General features: G+C 43.0%; 1 protein-coding gene across 3 annotated transcripts in view; it reads left to right on the top strand.

Annotated features, from left to right (window-relative positions):
- The window catches only part of TPGS2 (tubulin polyglutamylase complex subunit 2), a 612,577-nt gene extending 602,114 nt beyond the window's left edge, over positions 1 to 10,463 (top strand). For 2 of the 3 annotated variants that reach the window (XM_044078027.1, XM_044078035.1), the window contains exon 7: positions 9,681 to 10,463. In XM_044078027.1, coding sequence (XP_043933962.1) covers positions 9,681 to 9,905 — 225 coding nt within the window. In that variant the 3' untranslated portion in view covers positions 9,906 to 10,463. The remainder of the gene's footprint in view (positions 1 to 9,680) is intronic. The other variant, XM_044078044.1, reaches the window with a different exon arrangement.
- Positions 10,464 to 20,308: the final 9,845 nt, after the last annotated feature.

The raw sequence follows: 20,308 nt of genomic DNA, 5'->3' as shown, positions 1-20,308 counted from the left end.
ATTCAGGGCAGATGGAACCCAATTCAAATGCACCTTCACATCAGTCATAAAGAAATGTTAACTGTACAGAATGCTCTGACAGCCTTCAAGGACCACATTCTTCCAGGACAATTGATGGTAAAGACGGACAACACCACTGTTATGTACTACATAAACAAACAGGGGGGTACACATTCTTACCCCCTCTACAGACTAGCCATGGCATTGTGGAACACAGCCTTGAGCTACCAAGTATATCTCCAAGCTCAATTCCTGCCAGGAAAACTAAGTACACTGGCAGATGGACTAAGCAGAACCCTCATGGACCCACACAAGTGGAAACTGGAACCAAGGATTTTCAACATGTTGACAAGCAAATGGGGAAGCCCACATATAGACCTGTTTGCCTCCCACCAGAACTATCAATTGGAAATATTTTGTGCAAGGACTCCCCACAGACAAGTTTGCAAGGTGGATGATCTGTCCTTCAGCTGGAAAAACCTATCAGTTTATGCCTTTCTTCCTCTGCTCTCCAAAGTACTACTAACGATCAAACAAGACAAACCAAGGATGGTTTTGATTGCACCAGCCTGGCAACGCCAACACTGGTACCCCCTCCTGCGCAGTGTGCCACTGTTGGCCCCATGGCACCTGCCACAGACTCCTACCCTGCTGTCTCAGCAGGAGAACCAGATTCTGCACTCTTAGCATCAAACATAGAACCTAGCAGCCTGGCTAATTGCCTACGCTATCCTTTACCATCCCTCAGTAAACCATTGATGGATGTCATTTTAGAGGCAAGGAGGCCTAGTACTAGAAAATCTTATGCTGAAAAATGGAAAAGATTCTGTGCCTGGAACCAATCTCAAGGGATGAGCACAGCAGTGCCCAATTTACCTCAGATTTTACAGTATTTAACTGAGATGCTTCACAAAGGCCTGTCTTTTTCCTTCATAAAAATTCACGCCTCACCCATTTCAGCTCATTATAACACAGAACCTCCCCTCTTCTCTCTTCCACTGCCCAAGCAGTTCCTCAGAGGGGTCAAAAATTTAAGACCACCCAGGAGAGCTCCAACTCCAGCCTGAGACCTTAACTTTGTATTGGAGAAACTCACCCTTCCTCCTTTTGAGCCAGCTGCTGCTACTTCTTCTGGCTGCTCCCGTCAGGGGTCGCCACAGCAGATCAACTGTTTCCATTTCTTCCTGTCCTCTGCATCTTGCTCTGTCACACCAACCACCTGCATGTCCTCTCTCACCACATCCATAAACCTTATCTTAGGCCTTCCTCTTTTCCTGTTACCTGGCAGCTTTATCCTTAGCATCTTTTTCCCCAATATACTCTGCATCCCTCCTCAGCACATGTCCAAACCAACGTAATCTTGCCTCTCTGGCTTTGTCTCCAAACCTTCCAACCTGGGCTGACCCTCTAATATACTTATTCCTAATCCTGTCCGTCCTCGACACACCCAGTGCAAATCTTAACATCTTCAACTCTGCTACGTCAAGCTCTGACTCCTGACTTTTTGTCAATGCCACTGCCTCCAACCCATATAACATAGCTGGTCTCACTACCCTCTTGTAGACCTTCCCTTTCACTCTTACTGGTACTCGTCTGTCACAAATCACTCCTGACACTCTTCTCCACCCACTCCATCCTGCCTGTACTCTCTTCTTTACCTCTCTTCCACACTCACAATTACTCTGAACTGTTGATCCCAAGTATTTAAACTCATCCACCTTCTCCACCTCTACTCCCTGCATCCTCACCATTCCTCTATCCTCCCTCTCATTCACACACATATATTCTGTCTTAGTCCTGCTGACCTTCATTCCTCTTCTCTCTGGAGCATATCTCCACCTCTCCAGGGTCTCCTCCACCTGTTCCCTACTCTCACTACAGATCACAAATGTCATCTGCAAACATCATAGTCCACTGGGACTCCTGCCTGATCTCGTCTGTCAACCTGTCCATCACCATTACAAATAAGAAAGGGCTCAGAGCTGAACCTTGATGTAATCCCACCTCCACCTTAAACGCATCCGTCACTTCCACCGCAGACCTCACCGCTGTCACACTACCCTCGTACATATCCTGTACCACTCTTACATACTTCTCTGACACTCCCGACTTCCTCATACAATACCACAACTCCTCTCTAGGCACCCTGTCATATGCTTTCTCTAAATCCACAAAGACACAATGCAACTCCTTCTGACATTCTCTGTACTTCTCCATCAACACTCTCAAAGCAAACATCGCATCTGTAGTGCTCTTTCCTGGCATGAAACCATACTGTTGATCACTAATCATCACCTCCCTTCTTAACCTAGCTTCCACTACTCTTTCCCATAGCTTCATGCTGTGACTGATCAATTTAATCCTGCAGATTTAAAATTCCTTTCTTGGAAAACAGCTTCCCTTTTAGCAATCACTTCAGCAAGAAGGGTATCTGAATTTCAGGCCCTTATGGCAGTGGTGCCTTTCATCATCTTTCATGCAGACAGGGTGTCCCTCAGGACCAATCCCTCTTTCATGCCAAGGGTGGTATCCAGTGTGGCCTTTAATCAGTCCATTCATTTGCCTACCTTCGTTCCTAATCCACAGAACAAAGGGAAACGGATACTGCACTCCTTAGATGTGTACAGACAACTTAGATTCTATGTGGACAGGTCTAAACCTCAAAGGAAATCTGAACAACTGCTGGTGCCATTTGCTGCAGGGACAGATGGGAAGGCTATTTCAAAGGGAACTATCTCCAAATGGATAGGCCATTGCATTCACTTCTACTGTAAGCAGCATGGAAAACCTATCTCACAGGGGATCAGATCCCACTCAGCCAGGGCTGTATCTACCTCTACAGCCTTTCTCAGAGGCGTACCTACCAGGGACATCCTAGAAGCTGCTACCTGGAGTTCTGTACATACTTTCACCAAGCATTACCATTTGGCAATTTTCTCTAAATCCAGAGCTGGCTTTGCCACTGCAGTTTTGCAGGGCCTTATAGCTGGTCCTAATGCTATCTAAATTCCTCCTCCCATCCTTAGCTTTGGGAATCTACCCAAATGTAATGACTGCAACAGTGAAACACGAAGAACATAGTACAGTTGTTTACACTTACCATAAATGTAGATGTTTGAGTGTATTCACTGTTGCAGTCCTGGTTACCCACCCTCCAGCCCCCTGACTTTGTTTGGCAATACCTCTTATCTCCTTTCAATGCTTAAAAGCTTTTTGCTGTATTTACTTTTTTGTTTGAGGTATAACCTTGTATATTTATAGATTTAATTGCTCCCCATTAGGGGGGCACCTGACATCTGGGGCAAGAAAAACTGATGTAATGACATTGGCTGCATGTCTTATACCCCTGACGACCTGACATCACGGAAGGAGAGACAGCAACCGACGCAGGACCCAAGACTTTGTTAATCAGGCCAACTGAGGGCTACCTGCAAGCAGATAACCCAAATGTAATGACTGCAACAGTGAATACACTCGAACATCTACATTTATGGTAAGTGTACACAACTGTACTTTTCGACTTTATAGCCTCGAAATACTGAATTTCGATATTTCAGTATTTCGAGGATATAAAGTGAATCCATATATAGAGGTGGGGTCTAATCCTCATGTTAAGCAGCATGAAGTTCCACAATGCTTTTTGTGAGTCAAGTCACAACTATTTAATTACTGTCATGGTTTTAGCCTGCCTTGAATGTTTTTATTTGCATTCCTGATGTTCATCGTGCATACAGCTGCAGTCATAACAGATGGGTTCTCCTGCCGTAAGGCGGGTCCTCGGCCGAATTCCAAAGTCTAGGTCCGGTGTCGGTTGTCGTCGCTTCTTCCCTGACATCAGTGTGACAGGGGTATAAAAGAACCAGCCAATGCCATTTTCTTCAGTCTTTTTTGCCGCGTGGTGCCCGAAGCAGAAGCAGTTCGCAAGTGCCAGTCGGCCAGCTCCTGAGATTACAAAAAATTTGGAACCGAAGTCTTCTTAAAAGCTAAGTACCCCGTTGGGGAAACTTTTTCTTGCCTCAGACCGATGTCAGACAAAGTTAATAATTGTATTTCTTGTGGGAAGCAAATACCGCATAAGGATTTCCATTCCCTCTGTATACCTTGTTTAGGCCCAGACCACGACGTCTCGGTCTGTCGCTTTTGTGCTACATTCAACAAACGCACTATTAAGCGTCGAGCGGAGTTCGCCCAGCATTATTTTGGGAAAGCATTTAACTATACTATGTCGTCGGATACTCCGACTCCGGTTTTGTCTAAAAAAACGCAAAGACAAGGACCGACACTTGATGTCCGCGACCTCTACCGACACCACGCCAAAGCCCGGTTCTCAGCGAGGCGCATACGCAGCCCCTGATTACCGACGACACATCTTCGGCAGTGTCTCCTGTACCCGAGGACGCAGGCTCCTCGGCCCACACCCTGACTACAGATACCGAAGCCACTCTTGGCATTGAAACACAGAATGTGGACAGGTCCACCTCCACTCAAGGTGTATTCAGACCTTCCTCTTCTTTCTCCATCAAGGCTTTCACCAAGTCTAAAGCTGCCATGCACCCTAAGAGACGAGCTACACAGGGCCCATCTCCAGGCCCCATGCCTAAGAAACAGATGCTTAAAATGGCTGAGGATTTAATTACTCTAATCAGAGGTTCTCAGCCACCTCCGGACAAAAGACCCAGAGTGGAGGAAGATTCCCCCTCCTATGATCAGGGCTCCATTATTTCAGAGCACTCTGATTATCAGGAACAGTCTTACTCTCCTTTTGAAGACTCTGATGCAGAGGAATCTATTCCTTCTGTATCCCCCCTGAGGATTACTCATTTGGTGAAACTCTGCATACCTTAAGGGAACACTTCCACTGGGAAGGCCAGGATTATTCAGATTCCAAGAAAAGGCTCAGGGAATTTCTTTTGTTACCCCAGCACAGGCCTCTGGCTATACCTCCTGTCCTGGACATCCTAGATGTTACTCGGAGGCCTGCCTTAACCCGGACTCTCTCCCTCCAGCCCCAGTTAAGCCTGACAGGTACTACAGGGTTCCTGACTCACACCAATTTCTATACAAAAGCCATGCTGCTGACCTAGAAACCATCTCACAGGGGCCCAAGGGAGTTAAGGCCTCCATTGCCAAAAAAACATTGCCTTCCGAGAGAGATTCCAGATCCTTAGAAAGGTGGGGAAAAAAGGTATATACCTCGGCTACCTTATCCATGAGGGCCTTAAACTGTCAGTTTCATATGCTAAAATACCAACAGTTTCTGTTATCTCAATTGAAAAGTAAAATGTCACAACCTGAACAACCAGACATGAAGGAGTTGCAGGATTTGATGCATAATGCAGAACAAGTGGGTAAACATACCTTACAATGTGGTTTTGATGCTCTAGAGGCCTCATGTAGAGCTGCTGTTACAGGCTCAGTCATACGTGTAGGCATGCTTGGCTCAATGAACAAGCCTTGCCTGATCATGTCAAAGCTAAATTACTAGACGTCCCTCTTCAAAAGGATGTACTATTTGGGGCAAATGCTGAGGAAGTGTTACGGAAAATGGAGGAAAAGGCTAAATCAATGCAAACTGTGAAAGAATTTATGCAGGTTCAACCCCCACGTTTTAGTAGAAATTGGCCTTCCAAAAACTGGTCCTTTCCTGCCACAGACAGACCCCAAAGAGGCAGATACAGGCACCCGAGGGGCAGAGGACAAACATAAGGCTCGTACAGAGGCAGACAATGGCAAGCTCCTACACAAAGAAGTGGTGAGGACAACTCGTAATCTTTCAGAAAGCAAAACCAATGACTTTCCCCTTTGCATGCCAACCAGGTCTCAAATGGCAGCACCCTTAGGAGGAAAGCTGGCACTATTCTCAAAAAATTGGCATATTGTCACAAAGGACAAATGGATCCTGAACATTATAAACAGAGGCTACAAATTCCATTTTCATACCCTTCCAAAAATGAAAGGCATGCCAAACCTGCCACACAATCAAAGGGCAGAGGCACAAAAGCAAATTTCAGATCTTATAAACATGAAAGCTATTCAAGAGGTACCTACACACGAACAAGGTCAAGGTTTTTATTCCAGGCTATTTTTGGTGCCAAGGAAGGGCAAAGATTGGAGACCTTTCCATCCTAAACACATTCCTACTCGTACCAAAATTCAAGATGCTCACTCTACAGCAACTTCTTCCCATGCTGGGCAAGGAGTCTTGGCTGGTAACATTGGACCTCAAGGAGGCTTACCTGCATGTCCCAATCAGACAAAATTGCAGAAGATACCTCAGATTTCTTGCAGGTTCAATACATTATCAATTCTCTGCATTGCCCTTTGGTTTATCTACTGCGCCCAGAGTATTCACGAAATGCCTGGCATCAGTAATTGCCTACTGCAGACTTCAAGGGATACAAGTATACCCTTATTTGGATGACTGCCTGATCCAAGCGGACAGCAAACACATTCTTCTGAAACATCTGGCTTATGTAATAATGTTATTAAACTCTCTAGGATACACAGTCAACAAAAAGAAATCAAGACTAATACCCTCTCGGAAGATAATTTTCCTGGGTGCCAATTTGGACACAAACACCCAGATGGCCTACCTCACGCCAGAGAAGCAGGGGCAACTAATTCAATATTTCAGAACACTGGCAAATTGCACCAGGCTGACTGCAAGGAAAATCCTGCAGGCTCTGGGATTCATGGCATCTTGCATCTTACTAATCCCATGTGCAAAGCTGCATATGAGAAAACTACACTGGTACCTAAAAAACATATGGTCTCAACACAGCCACAGTTTGGAAACAATGATACCACTAATTCCATGTCTGCAAAAGGAATTTCTGTGGTGGGCTCAAGCATGCCAAACAAACACAGGTCTTCCATTCAGCAAGCCTCAAGCGAATCAAGTCATTACAACAGACGCCTCGGACTACGTCTGGGGGGCGCACATGACAGACCGGTGCATTCAGGGCAAATGGACCCAAAAAGAAAAGCACCTTCACATCAATCAAAAAGAAATGCTAGCAGTGATAAATGCTATTACAGCCTTCAAGGACCTTCTACAACCAGGTCAGCTATTGATAAGAACAGACAATACCACAGTTATGTGGTACATAAACAAGCAGGGAGGAACACATTCTTATCCCCTATGCAGGCTGGCCATGTCACTTTGGAACATGGCCATGGACTTACAAATGGAGCTACAAGCACAGTACTTGCCAGGCAAGGAAAACACGCTGGCAGACAACCTAAGCAGGAATATGACAGATCCACACGAATGGAAGTTGCATCCAAAAGTTTTTACAGAAATAATCCAAGAATGGGGAAGGCCAGGCATAGATCTCTTTGCCTCCCACAAAAATCATCAATTAACAAAATTCTGCACAAGGATCTTCCATCCAAAGGCCTGGAGAGTGGACGCTCTCTCTTTCAGTTGGACATCAATGACAGTTTATGCCTTCCCACCTCTTCCTCTGCTGCCCAAAGTCCTATTGAAGACTAGAGCAGACAGACCAAAGATGATCCTCATTGCTCCGGACTGGCCAAGGCAACACTGGTACCCACTACTAAGGAGCCTGACGCATTCCCCACCATGGACCCTGCCTCTAATGCCTCTTCTTCTGACTCAGCACAGCTTCAAAACTCTTCACAGTCAGCTGAAGACACTCAATCTAGCTGCATGGAAGATTCCTTAGCATCACAGCAGGCCCTGCTCTCCAAGGAGGTGCAGGATGTCATTTTGGAGGCCAGAAGACCATCAACTAGAAAAGCTTACTCTGCAAAATGGAAACGTTTTTGTGTTTGGAATGAGAAAAAGGGCCAGTGCCCTGGAAAACTGAATTTACCTCAAATACTACAATATTTGGCCGAACTGCTAAGCAGTGGACTTTCGTTCTCCTCCATCAAAATCCATGCCTCAGCCATTTCTGCAGAATACAACACTGATCCACCTTTATTCTCTCACCCTCTATTAAGACAGTTCCTCAGAGGGGCTAAGAATTTAAGACCTCCAAGAAAACAACCAATACCTGCTTGGGATCTTAATTTAATTCTGGAAAAACTGACTTTTCCCCCTTTTGAACCAGCTGCCTCATCAGATTTACAGTATTTGTCCTGGAAAACAGCTTTCCTTTTGGCTATCACTTCAGCTCGTAGAGTTTCAGAACTACAGGCTCTTATGGCTGTCCAGCCTTTCATCATCTTCCATCAGGACAGAGTTTCATTATGTACCAACCCATCCTTTATGCCTAAAGTGGTGTCCAGGGTAGCTTTAAATCAGGCCATACATTTACCTACTTTTTATCCTAATCCTCAAAACAAAGGGGAGAGATTACTGCATTCCTTGGACATCCACAGACAACTGCGTTATTATTTGGACAGAACAAAGCCTTTCAGAAAATCAGAACAGCTTTTTGTGGCCTATGCTAGGAGCTCAAGGAAAGTCAATATCCAAACAGACAATCTCAAAATGGATAGCCCACTGCATACGCTTTTGCTATTCCTTTCATGGCAAAACTGTTCCTACAGGCATTAGAACTCATTCCACCAGGGCCACAGCCACCTCTGCAGCCTTCCTCAGAGGAGTTCCTACCAAGGATATTTTAGAAGCAGCCACTTGGAGTTCTGTGCATACCTTCTCTAAGCACTACAACCTACCATTATACTCCAAGTCTAGAGCAGGCTTTGCCACTGCAGTCTTGCAGGGCATTTTGGCTCCTCCTAGCTCCACCTAGTGCCTACAACCCCTTTCTTAGCTTTGGGATTCTACCCATCTGTTATGACTGCAGCTGTATGCACGATGAACATAGTACAGTTTTGTACCTACCATAAATGTAGATGTTCGAGTGCTGATACAGCTGCAGTCCAGGTTTCCCTCCCACCTTCCCCTCTAGGGGTATTCTTTTATGGTGTATTTGCTTGCAACTACTGTTTTTTGATTATATTGCATTGCATTATTACATTATTTCATGTATTGCCGTCCTTCTGGGGGCACCTGACATCTGGGGCAAGAAAGACTGAAGAAAATGGCGTTGGCTGGTTCTTTTATACCCCTGTCGCACTGACGTCAGGGAAGAAGCGACGACAACCGACGCCGGACCTAGACTTTGGAATTCGGCCGACCGAGGACCCGCCTGAGGGCAGGAGAACCCATCTGTTATGACTGCAGCTGTATTAGCACTCGAACATCTACATTTATGGTAGGTACAAAAATGTACTTTTTAGTTAGTCGGATGTCGTAGAAACAGTGATTTATCTTTCTCTTAACTGCTCAACAAACAGAACGTAGACTATGAAGGAGGATTCCTTTTAGCTGTTGTTGTAAATTTCTAATCCAATGCATTAGTCAGAGTCATCAAAACAGTAGTCAGCCTTCCAGTTTCCAGTCTTTGACCATAAACAGTTTCTCAAAGATGACTGCTATTTTCCTTTCATTAACTGGAAACCTATTCCACAGCATTCATCAACTTGCTGAAATAATGTTTTGCAGTCTATAGTTTGCATAATACAGAATGAAAATACAGTATATGCCAAGTAGGTCTACGTATGGTTACATAGTGTTAAGAGAGTTAAACCTTAGAATATTGCTAAATTACTTTATATAAATTCTCAGCTGTCTGCTGTAATTTCCTGGAATTTCTGTTATTAGAAGACTGAATATTATTTTTATTTCTCTTTTTTTTGCTCAGCAATGGTTTAATATGTACAGACCCATCACTTTCAACATGAATTCTTCACACGAAGAAGCATGCAACTTTATGAACAAATTGGACATCAATAAGGCATTTAAGACCAAAGCTAAGACTCCAGTTATCAAGAAAAAAATACCCACTCACCCTCCTGCTTCCCAAAAAGGGAGTGTTAGCAGTACCTCTGTTAGAAGCTCATCTCAAGGAAACTCAGCAAGAAAATAGATGGAATGTTCATTTATGATGCAAGCATGACCTTATCTCAGAAGATTGCTGGTCCATCCTGTATGTGCCTGTCACTAATGCAGTTTCAGCTAACCATATACTGAAGCTGGTTATGTTTCCAAGGAGCAGAGTTTTTAGTTTTGTGTTAGGAAGGTAACATTGTAATGCCAAAGACTGGACACATTTGCTTCCTTTCATTTTTTTTCTTTTCTTTGGATTAATAAGTTCAAACAAGTAATAAAGAAAATCAAATGGATTCCATATTGCATGCTTCCTATAGCCATGAACTGCATCAGATCAGTTAGTTACTACAGCAGTCCTAGAAAATGTTTTTTTTTTATTCATTTTAATTTAATAAATGGTAATCCCATTGTGGCAATAATGTATTCTTTTCAGGGAATACTGGATTTAAAAATCCATAAAAGGTATAGAACAACAGTTGCCAACAAAATTTTGTGAAGAAATTTATTCGGATGAGAGGTAACCATGATTGTGACTGAAGTAATGTTATAGGCAGATGGTCTGTTGGTGATTAAAGTTCAAGTATCATAAAATGCAGAATACAGCCTCTGTGATTTAGTTGCTGAAATAATGTTATCATACGTCTTTAAGGAATCTGTTTAACAGTGTCAGCAGACACATGTAGAGTGACAGAATTAGACCCACAATTGGAAAGAGCACCGAACTCATGTCATCAGGAGCAAGGAATCTCTGTGAGGAATTGTGCAGCATAATTACGCTTTATTATTGAAGATAACTTGTGAAGGATATTGGTACTATTTTGTTTGCTTTTTTTAGTGGATGCTGTTTTCATCCATGCTCCAAGAAAAGTGCAACAAAATAAATAAAATAAAAGAACAAGGTAGAAAACACTTATGTAACTTACAGATGGTATTTTAAAACTTGTATAAACCATTCATCACAAGACTGTAAAAGAAAGCATATTCTAATAATTCATCATATTACAGAAACTAATAAGTGTGAGCTGTTAGTCTTCTTAACACTAAGTAAGGGAAATAGAAATAGTCTAGTGAAGGAAAAACTTAAGCACATGAGTAAATGTAAAAGATGGTATAGATACATTTGATAATTTGAAGTGGTTAAACTGGATGGATCACAAATGGAGAGTCATGTTTGACTTTTAGGATGAGGTGTTTTTTAGCAACTAGGTAAGTGCAGGTAGATCAGAGGATTCTGTTATGCATTGTGCATGTCTCTTCCAGATGCACAAGTCAGTTACAAAGCTTTCCTGCAGTGGAGAACCTGAAGACGGAATGCTGTGTTGTCTTGTACAGAAATGCTGAGGGTTGTTCGGAATAGAAAATAAAGAGCAGGGTATAGGAAGGTATGACTGCAGAAAAACAAAGTGACAAGGTACTTCAGTAGTTTAAGCAGAAGACCATACAGTGCAAGATCACAGAAATAAATCAGAATAAAGCAAAATAGGAAATTAGTTTGCCATTTTAAGCACTTGGTAGTGGTGGTTAAAGCAAGAGAAAAGGTATGAAGCAAAAGATACAATTAAGTATCTGTACACACTGTGTCCTGTTGGCTGAAGATGGGGTATGGAAGAGGCACATTATTTGGCGATGGTAAAATAAGATTGCGACTGGCGCTAGCATTAGTTACCTTTTCATTTTAAGATTGAGTTTCACATATCTTTTCAGAGATAGGGATCCAGCCAGATGCCCAGTTATTTCAAAGTCTGAACATTTTCTTTCTTTAATGATGGCATTGTAAGCGGTGATGTTTCTGTTTATGGAATTATAAACAGTGATGTTTAGCTTAAGTGTGAGGACCACTCTGTATTGGGCAGCATTACCAAAGAACATGAAATTCGTTATATTTAGATTGATAAGCAGTTTTTTGTAGGCAAACCAACAGTACTAATAATTTTTTATACCTAAAAGTAACAATGTCATTGATTGAACAGGTAGTGGTTAGGTGAAAAATATCAAAGGAAGAAGAGTTCATGATAAGATAAAAAAAAAAAAAAAAAAAAAAACAAAGGCCAGAGGCCATTGTGAACAACTGCAGTGAAGGGTAAAAGTGAGGAGAAAGTTTCTCATACATTTGTTTCAGTATTTTATGAATCATTGTCTAACATTGTGGTGCTGCCTAGAAGAAAGAGAAGTAGCTGGCCAGTAACAGTGATGAACATTACATTAGGACTCAGAGGCAGAGCAATAGTCAGCAAAAACTGATCCATGTTGTAGTTTTGTTTGTCAGGCAAAAAAAAGGAAATTAGAGGTAAGAGATGTGAAACAAGCTTCTGTCGATGCCAGATGGTGGCTGGCATTGCATTGGTAGTGTTGCATTAAGCTGTGAATGGAGTGTTTGAATGGTATTCTTAAGGCTGTAGGCAGCTAGCAGGATGCAGTTGGTTATACAGGGTTTGATTCCTTTACTCTCCACTTGCACACTGTGTAATTGTAAGTAAATCACTTAATCAGACTAGTACTCCTGGGGTGACCACTGAAGAAAAGGTGCTTTTGCCTAGTGAGTTATCATGCTATAGCTGAATGCTTTGTTCTTGGTAGTGTACATGCTTGAATGGGCTTAGTAAAAAGAATGGAGGGGAAATGTCATATCACATTGTAATAACCTAGCAGGATGTGCCCATGTGTTCAGTACGTACAGTAAATTAGTTCTCTAAGTAACATTTCCTATGCATACTCTCCTCCTAATTATTCTGATCCTGAGCAAAATGTGTAGAAGTGCAAGCTCCAAGAAAGCAAGCAAATATGACATTACAGGGATAAGCTAGTAGTGATGCCCAACACATTATGCATGGTGCACAGAACCCAGTTGTCAGTTATTCTAATGGATAATTATGTTATTGTGATGGTCAGGCTTAAGCAGGGTGTCCATTATGACTTCTAGTATTATAAAAGTGGATACTTTTTCCAGAGGGATACTGTCTTTTGTGAAAGTGGTTAATTCACAGGTTTTTATCAGGGTAGAATAGCATGAATTGTTTTATATAATTTGTTTTAACTTTTGAATTCTTTAGTTAACACTGAATGCTGTTAAAGGCCATTTGCAGTAAATTTTGTATAAGAGATATGCATTGAGAGGCAAAGTACAAAGTGATGCCATCAGCATATTTGTGGGTTTTAGGTCAATTTGTTACATGTCATGGTATTTACAAGTATGGGAATGTGGCTCATGGCTTGTATCCAGGTCAAAGAACTTGGATCTCACAAATTTGTTATTCTGTAGCTTGTGGATTTAGTCAATAAAAGCTAGGATGATTATTTTGGTGCCAGGGTTGGGTTTGAAAAATGCTGATAAGGAAAAAGTGGATGGTTATTGTTTAAATGACAGCTTTTTTCAGATTTGTTGAAAGAGGTGGTGGGATAGCAATAGGTTTGTAATGACATATGTCTACCGGAAAGTCTGTTATGTGTTTCAGCATCCATCCAGTGATGCCACAAAGTTTGCTGAAATCTAGTTTCAGTGCCAGTGGAGTTTGCCTGTTACTCCACTGATGTCTAATGGTAGATTAGGGATATACAAGTATAAGAAATGGGGGTGTCCTTCCACTTGGAGTGTGAAAGCAAGCTTGCTGCCCTGAAAGAAAAAAAAAAAGGTTTGGATTTTGGCATAGTGGTAAATCACTGTGGCTATGGTGTGCAGAGTCCTGGGTTCGAGACTTGCAAGGGCTGATTATTTCCTAGTACCTACCTGTGAACCTATATGCTGGAGGGATAGATTCCTGTCCCAGAGACTTCCCATAGTCTGGAACAATCTACCCATCTATGTCAAGCAAAGTTCCTCATTAGCACTCTTCAAGAAAAATCTTGATGAGTGGATGGGAAATAGGAAATACACCCCGGGGATCAGTTCTGTGGCTCTGCTCGACAGGGGCACAGGAAAATAACTTTCTTGGATGGCGTAAGCCAGGGGACCTTGTTGGCTAGGCTTACTTAGGCCCTTGGGTTGATAGCCTAGTACCTACCTATGAGACAGCTAAAAGGTTTTAATGGAAGCAACTTTCTTTGACTTGTATTTGAGGTTTTAACATTCATTGAAAACTTGCTAGTTCAACATGGTTCTGTTTACTAAGGAGTTCACCTTTGTTGAGAGCTGTGATAATGGATGATTTTATAGTTTTAAGAGTACTATCTTGCTGTAGTCATGTATTTATCAGAACTAAGACTAGGTACATTTTTGCATCCTTGCTGAATTTGAGGACCTGTGGTGGAATATTTTCAAAAGACGGACATTTGTTTCATGATATGTTGGTATTAAGGAGGGTAGTGTTGCTTTTACAGTAAGAGAGTTGGTGTTTTTTTGTCAGTGCCAGTTGATTACAGGTGCCAAGAGCAAGCATGTGGATGTTAAAGGAGTAGCTCATGATGTTTGAATTATGTTTGTAAAGAGGGTTCAGAATTTGGTTTGTATGATCTGACTAGGGGTTGGGAATCTTTGCCTTCAAAAGAGCAAGTAAACAAACTGAAGTACTTCTGAACTGTTTACATAGGTTTTGTTGATTTCTGAAATAGTAGCTGTTACTATAGACAGTAAGATTCTTGACTGGTGTTGTTCAGAGGAGGACATAAAGATTTGTATAGTTCCGGGCACATTGTGAGTTTTATTATATGGAAGATAACCATGACAGACTTCTACCTGGCAGATTTTATGTACATGGTGGCTGTAAGTTTAGAATATTGAGGAAATTAGTGCTGCAGTGTTATAACGCTAAAGCTAGGATTAGGGACCCCCTGTGGCTTTCAGTTAACTGACTGTAATTATAGATATAAAGAAAGGATGTTCTTCATCTCACATTGCTGCAGTCCTTACATATGGGTAGTCCGCTGTCCTCGGTCGGCCCGAATACCAAAGTATTAGGCTGACGTCGGTCATGGGCGCTTAGATCTGACATCAGAGCGTCAGGGTATAAAAGCGCATGACCGACGTCATTTCCTCAGTCTTTTTTGCCGCATGGTCCGATGCAGAAGCAGCGTTTGCAAGTGCCGTTCGGCATTCTGAAATTTTCGTATTCTGAGTTTCAGACCGAAACCAAGTTGGGCTAAGTACCCCGTTGGGGAATATTTTTGTTTTTTCTTGCCTCAGTTATTTCCGGATGTCAGAAAAAGTGAATAATTGTATTTCTTGTGGGAAACAGATACCGCATAGGGATTACCACTCTCTTTGTATTCCTTGTTTGGGACCTGAGCACGACGTAGTGGTGTCGCTTTGTGCTAGGTTTAATAAGCGCACCATTAAGCGTAGGTTAGATTGCGCTAGGCTTGTCTTGAAGCGGTGTAATTATAATATGCCGTCGGATCCTCCGACGCCCGCTACCGCGAAGAAGCGCAAGGACAAATCTTTAAAGTCTAGGCAGGATGAGTCGTCCGTTCCGGACGCCGGTTCTTTAGAAACTACGGTGGAATCTGGGGATCCAGCCGAGGTTTCACTTGAGTCTCAGGGGGAGGCTTTAATTTTGCAGGATGTGGCCTCTCAGGAGTCAGGCCAGGCTGAGAGGGCCTCTCAGGTTGCTGTTCTCCCTTCCTTGCCTAAGGTGGTTAGGCCTTCTCCTTCTGTTTCTAGGGCTCCTTCCAAAGGCAGGCCTGCTCTGACTTCCACGGGTGTCAGTCCTAGTTCTGCAGGTTCTGTGCCTAAAAAGCACATGCTTAAAATGGCAGAAGATTTAATTTCTTTAATCAGAGGTTCTATGCCCCCTCCTGATAAGAGGCCTAGGGTGGAGCCAGAGGTGGAAAGTTTGGAGCAGGCTTCAGATAGAGTCTTCGGCTGAAGACATTCAGGATTTTCCTCCTTATTCTGATTCAGATGCAGAGGATTCCACTCCTTCTGCCTCTCCTCCAGAGGATTTTTCTTTTTCAGAAACCCTGCATTCTATGAGGGAACATTTTAAATGAGAAGGTCAGGATTTCTCAGATTCCCGAAAGAGGCTTAGGGAATTTTTGTTTTTACCACAACACAGGCCCTTGGCTATTCCTCCTGTTTTGGATGTTGTTCAAGATGTTTTCTCCGAGGCTTCCCTTAATCCAGACTCTCTGCCTCCTGCGCCTGTTAAGCCAGATAGGTATTACAGAGTACCTGAGGCTCATAAATATCTGTATAAGAGTCCAAGGGCTGACCCAGAAACTATTAGCCAGGGACCTAAGGGTGTCAGGGCTTCTGTTGTAAAGAATCCAGTTCCTATGGATAAGGATGCTAGAGCTTTGGATAGATGGGGTAAGAAAGTGTATACCTCTTCCACTTTAGCAATGAGGGCTTTGAATTGCCAGTTTCATATGTTGAAGTATCAAAATTTTCTTCTTTCTCAACTCAAATCTAAAGTAGATGCTTTGGCAGAGGGCATAGAGTGTAAAGAATTACAGGATTTGGTACATGCCTCTGAACAGGTGGGTAAGCATTCTTTGCAGTGTGGTTTCGATGCTTTACAGGCTTCTTCCAGGGTGGCTGCTACTGGTTCAGTTATTCGCAGGCACGCCTGGCTTAAGGATCAGAATTTGTCAGAGCATGTTAAAACTAGAATTTTGGATGCTCCTTTACAGTCTGAAGTTTTGTTTGGTTCTCCTGTGGAGTCTGTCTTGAAGAAAATGGAAGACAAGGCTAAGCCTATGCAGACTGTTAAAGATTTTTTGCAGGTGCAGCCTCCTAAGTTTAGCAGGAATTGGCCTACTAAGGGATGGGCTTATCCTTCTTCTGATGTACAGTCTAGGGGTAGATCTAGACGTGGTAGGGGCAGAGCTCAGAGTTCTTTCAGGCCTAGAACATGGAGTTCACCTGCACAATCTACAGGTGAGGGCAGGGGCCAGTCCTTTCGTAAACAGGCCCATGACCTGCATCTTCAGTTGCCAGATCCTTCCTGTCTGGCAGCTCCTTTGGGAGGAAAGTTGGCACTCTTCAAGCAGAACTGGCTTTTAATCACCCAGGACAAATGGGTGTTGGACATTATAGACTGAGGCTACAAGTTTTATTTCCATACAGTGCCTCCTTTCAAAGGCATGCCAGACGTTCCTCCTCAGCAAAGGGTAGAGGCTCACAAGCAGATTTCTTTACTTCTACAAATGGGGGCCATACAGCAGGTCCCTCTGTCAGAAGTGGGCCTAGGATTTTATTCTCGCCTGTTTCTAGTACCAAAGAAAGGAAACACTTGGAGGCCAATTTTGGATTTATCTATCCTCAACACATACCTGGACATTCCAAAATTCAAAATGTTGACGTTGCAACAACTTCTACCTCTGTTGGGCAAAGATCACTGGATGGTAACTCTGGATCTCAAAGAGGCTTATCTTCATGTTCCTATCAGGCCCAGTTGCAGGAGATACCTGCGTTTTCGGGCTGGGACTTTACATTATCAGTTCTCTGCATTGCCCTTTGGCTTATCTACTGCCCAGGGTGTTCACAAAGGTTCTGGCTCCAGTGATAGCCTTCTTACGGTTAAGAGGAATACAAATTTATCCTTATTTGGACGATTGCCTGATTCTTGCTCTAGACAAATACGAACTTCTTCATCATCTACAGTATGTGATGGCAGTGTTAAGGTGCCTAGGGTATTCTGTGAACGAAACAAAGTCCAGTCTAGTACCCTCTCAGGAAATGTGCTTTCTGGGTGTGAGACTGAATACAGCTTCCCAGATGGCCTTTTTGACCCCGGACAAGCAAAAGAACCTTACACTTTACTTCCATCAATTGTCTCTACGGTCCAGGCTGACTGCAAGGACAGTCCTTCAAGCCTTGGGGTTCATGGCATCTTGTATTCTGGTGCTTCCCAATGCCAAACTGCATATGAGGAAGCTACAATGGTATCTCAAAAATGTATGGACACAACACTGCCAAGATCTGGACACTGTCATTCAAATAATACCTTGCATTCAAAAGGAATTTTTGTGGTGGGCTCAGGAATGTCACCTAAACAAGGGACTCTCTGTGACCCGACCAGAGGCGAGTCAGATTTTAACGACAGATGCCTCGGACAAGACTTGGGGAGCACACCTCAATAGAAAATGGGTGCAAGACACGTGGCCTGCCAGACTTCAACATTTACATATCAACTTGAAGGAGATGTTAGCAGTCCAATTTGCATTGATGGCTTTCAAGGATTTACTTCACCCAGGGCAAGTGTTGATTCTAACAGACAACACAACTGTCATGTGGTACATCAACAAGCAAGGGGGAACCCATTCGTACCCTCTTTGCAGGCAAGCAATGATTTTGTGGGAGACTGCTCTCAGTTTACACCTCAATCTTCAGGCAAGGTTTCTACCAGGAGCACAGAACTCCTTAGCAGATGTTTTGAGCAGACAGATAGTGGATCCCCACGAGTGGAAATTGGATCCTCATGTATTTCGAAAATTGACAGTGATATGGGGAACTCCAGACATAGATCTGTTCGCTTCTCCACTAAATTTCCAGTTGCCAAAGTTTTGCACAAAATGTTTCATCCCACAGCTTGGAAAGTGGATGCTCTATCATTCAGTTGGAGCAATCTTCACGTCTATGCCTTTCCGCCTCTGCCTCTCCTCTCCAAGGTACTCTTGAAGGTCAGACAAGACAAGCCCTCCATGATTCTAATAGCTCCAGATTGGCCTCGACAGCACTGGTACCCTCTGCTGAGGAGTTTAGTACGGGAGCCTCCATGGCCTTTGCCTTTGATTCCGCACCTTTTGTCTCAGGAGGGCAATCATTTCCTCAATGTCAGGATTCAGTCCCTGCATCTAACAGCCTGGCATATTCTGTTCTAGAACCTGGCGGGTCGCAGCTTCCACAACAAGTTTTGGATGTTATTTTGGAGGCCAGACGGCCTAGTATAAGGAAAGTTTATGCTGGTAAATGGAGGAGATTTTTAATTTGGAGCAAAACAAAGAGCTTTGATGTTTCCAGGCCTGATTTAAGTGTTTCTCTTCAGTATCTTACAGAATTATTAGACAAGGGTTTGTCTTTCTCCTCTATAAAGGTTCATGCTGCAGCCATTTCTGCTCACTATGACTGTGACCCTCCATTATTCTCTCATCCTTTGTTTAAGCAATTTCTTAGAGGGGCAAAGAACATAAGACCCCCACGTAGAGCTCCTACTCCTGCCTGGGATCTCAATTTTGTATTGGAAAAGCTTACTTTACCTCCTTTTGAACCTGCAGCTACTGCTGAGTTAAAGTTTTTGTCTTGGAAGACTGCTTTTTTGTTGGCCATTACGTCTGCTAGAAAGGTTTCTGAATTACAGGCTCTTATGGCAGTTGAACCCTTCCAAATTTTTCATAAGGATAGGGTATCTCTGCGTACTAATCCTACTTTTATGCCTAAAGTGGTTTCAAAGGTGGCCTTGAACCAATCAATTCATTTGCCTACTTTTTATGCAGATCCCCAAAATAAAGGGGATAAAATTTTGCATACTTTGGATATTCACAGGCAGTTGCGTTATTATTTGAGCAGGACTAAAGGGTTCAGACAGTCTCAGCAGTTGTTTGTTTCTTTTGCTTTAGGTTCTCAGGGGAAACCTGTTTCAAAACAAACTATTTCTAAGTGGATTGGATTTTGTATTGCTTTTTGTTATTCTCATCATGGTAAGGAGGTTCCGGCTGGAATCAGACCTCACTCCACTAGGGCTACTGCCACTTCTACAGCTTTTTTAAGGGGAGTAGCTACTAAAGATATTTTGGAAGCAGCTACTTGGAGTTCAGTGCATACTTTTTCTAAACATTACCACCTTCCTCTTTATTCCAAATCTAGAGCTGGATTTGCCACTGCAATCTTACAGGGCATTTTAGCTTCCAATGCTTTATAATTTTGCCAGCCTCCCTTTACCTCTGCTTTGGGATTCTACCCATATGTAAGGACTGCAGCAATGTGAGATGAAGAACATAGTACAGTTTTGTACCTACCATAAATGTAGATGTTCGAAGATCCACATTGCTGCAGTCCAATTTACCCTCCCTCCTTCCCCTCTGTAGTTTGGAATACTGCTATGTTTTGGGTGGTGGCTGTTATTTGCACATGCCACTTGGGGAGTATTCTACTTTTTGGCTGTGGCCTTTCTTTTTAGGGCCTTCTGACATCTGGGGCAAGAAAAGACTGAGGAAATGACGTCGGTCATGCGCTTTTATACCCTGACGCTCTGATGTCAGATCTAAGCGCCCATGGCCGACGTCAGCCTAATACTTTGGTATTCGGGCCGACCGAGGACAGCGGACTACCCATATGTAAGGACTGCAGCAATGTGGATCTTCGAACATCTACATTTATGGTAGGTACAAAACTGTACTTTCATGAAGGACACTCTCTTTAAAACTGGTAGGCTGGGGGAGGGTTGAAACTTCTTCCTTCAGTTAAGGATTAAAGAGTGGTCACTTGTAGAGTCTGATAAGATTCCCATTGATGGGATGTTTGCTAGACTGGATACATGTTTTCAGCCCAGGATTCAGTGCCTACCT

Source organism: Protopterus annectens, chromosome 1.part1, assembly GCF_019279795.1.
Source record: "Protopterus annectens isolate FY-2018-M chromosome 1.part1, PAN1.0, whole genome shotgun sequence".
NCBI lineage: Eukaryota > Metazoa > Chordata > Ceratodontiformes > Protopteridae > Protopterus > Protopterus annectens.
This window is presented reverse-complemented; position numbering and strand designations above follow the sequence as displayed.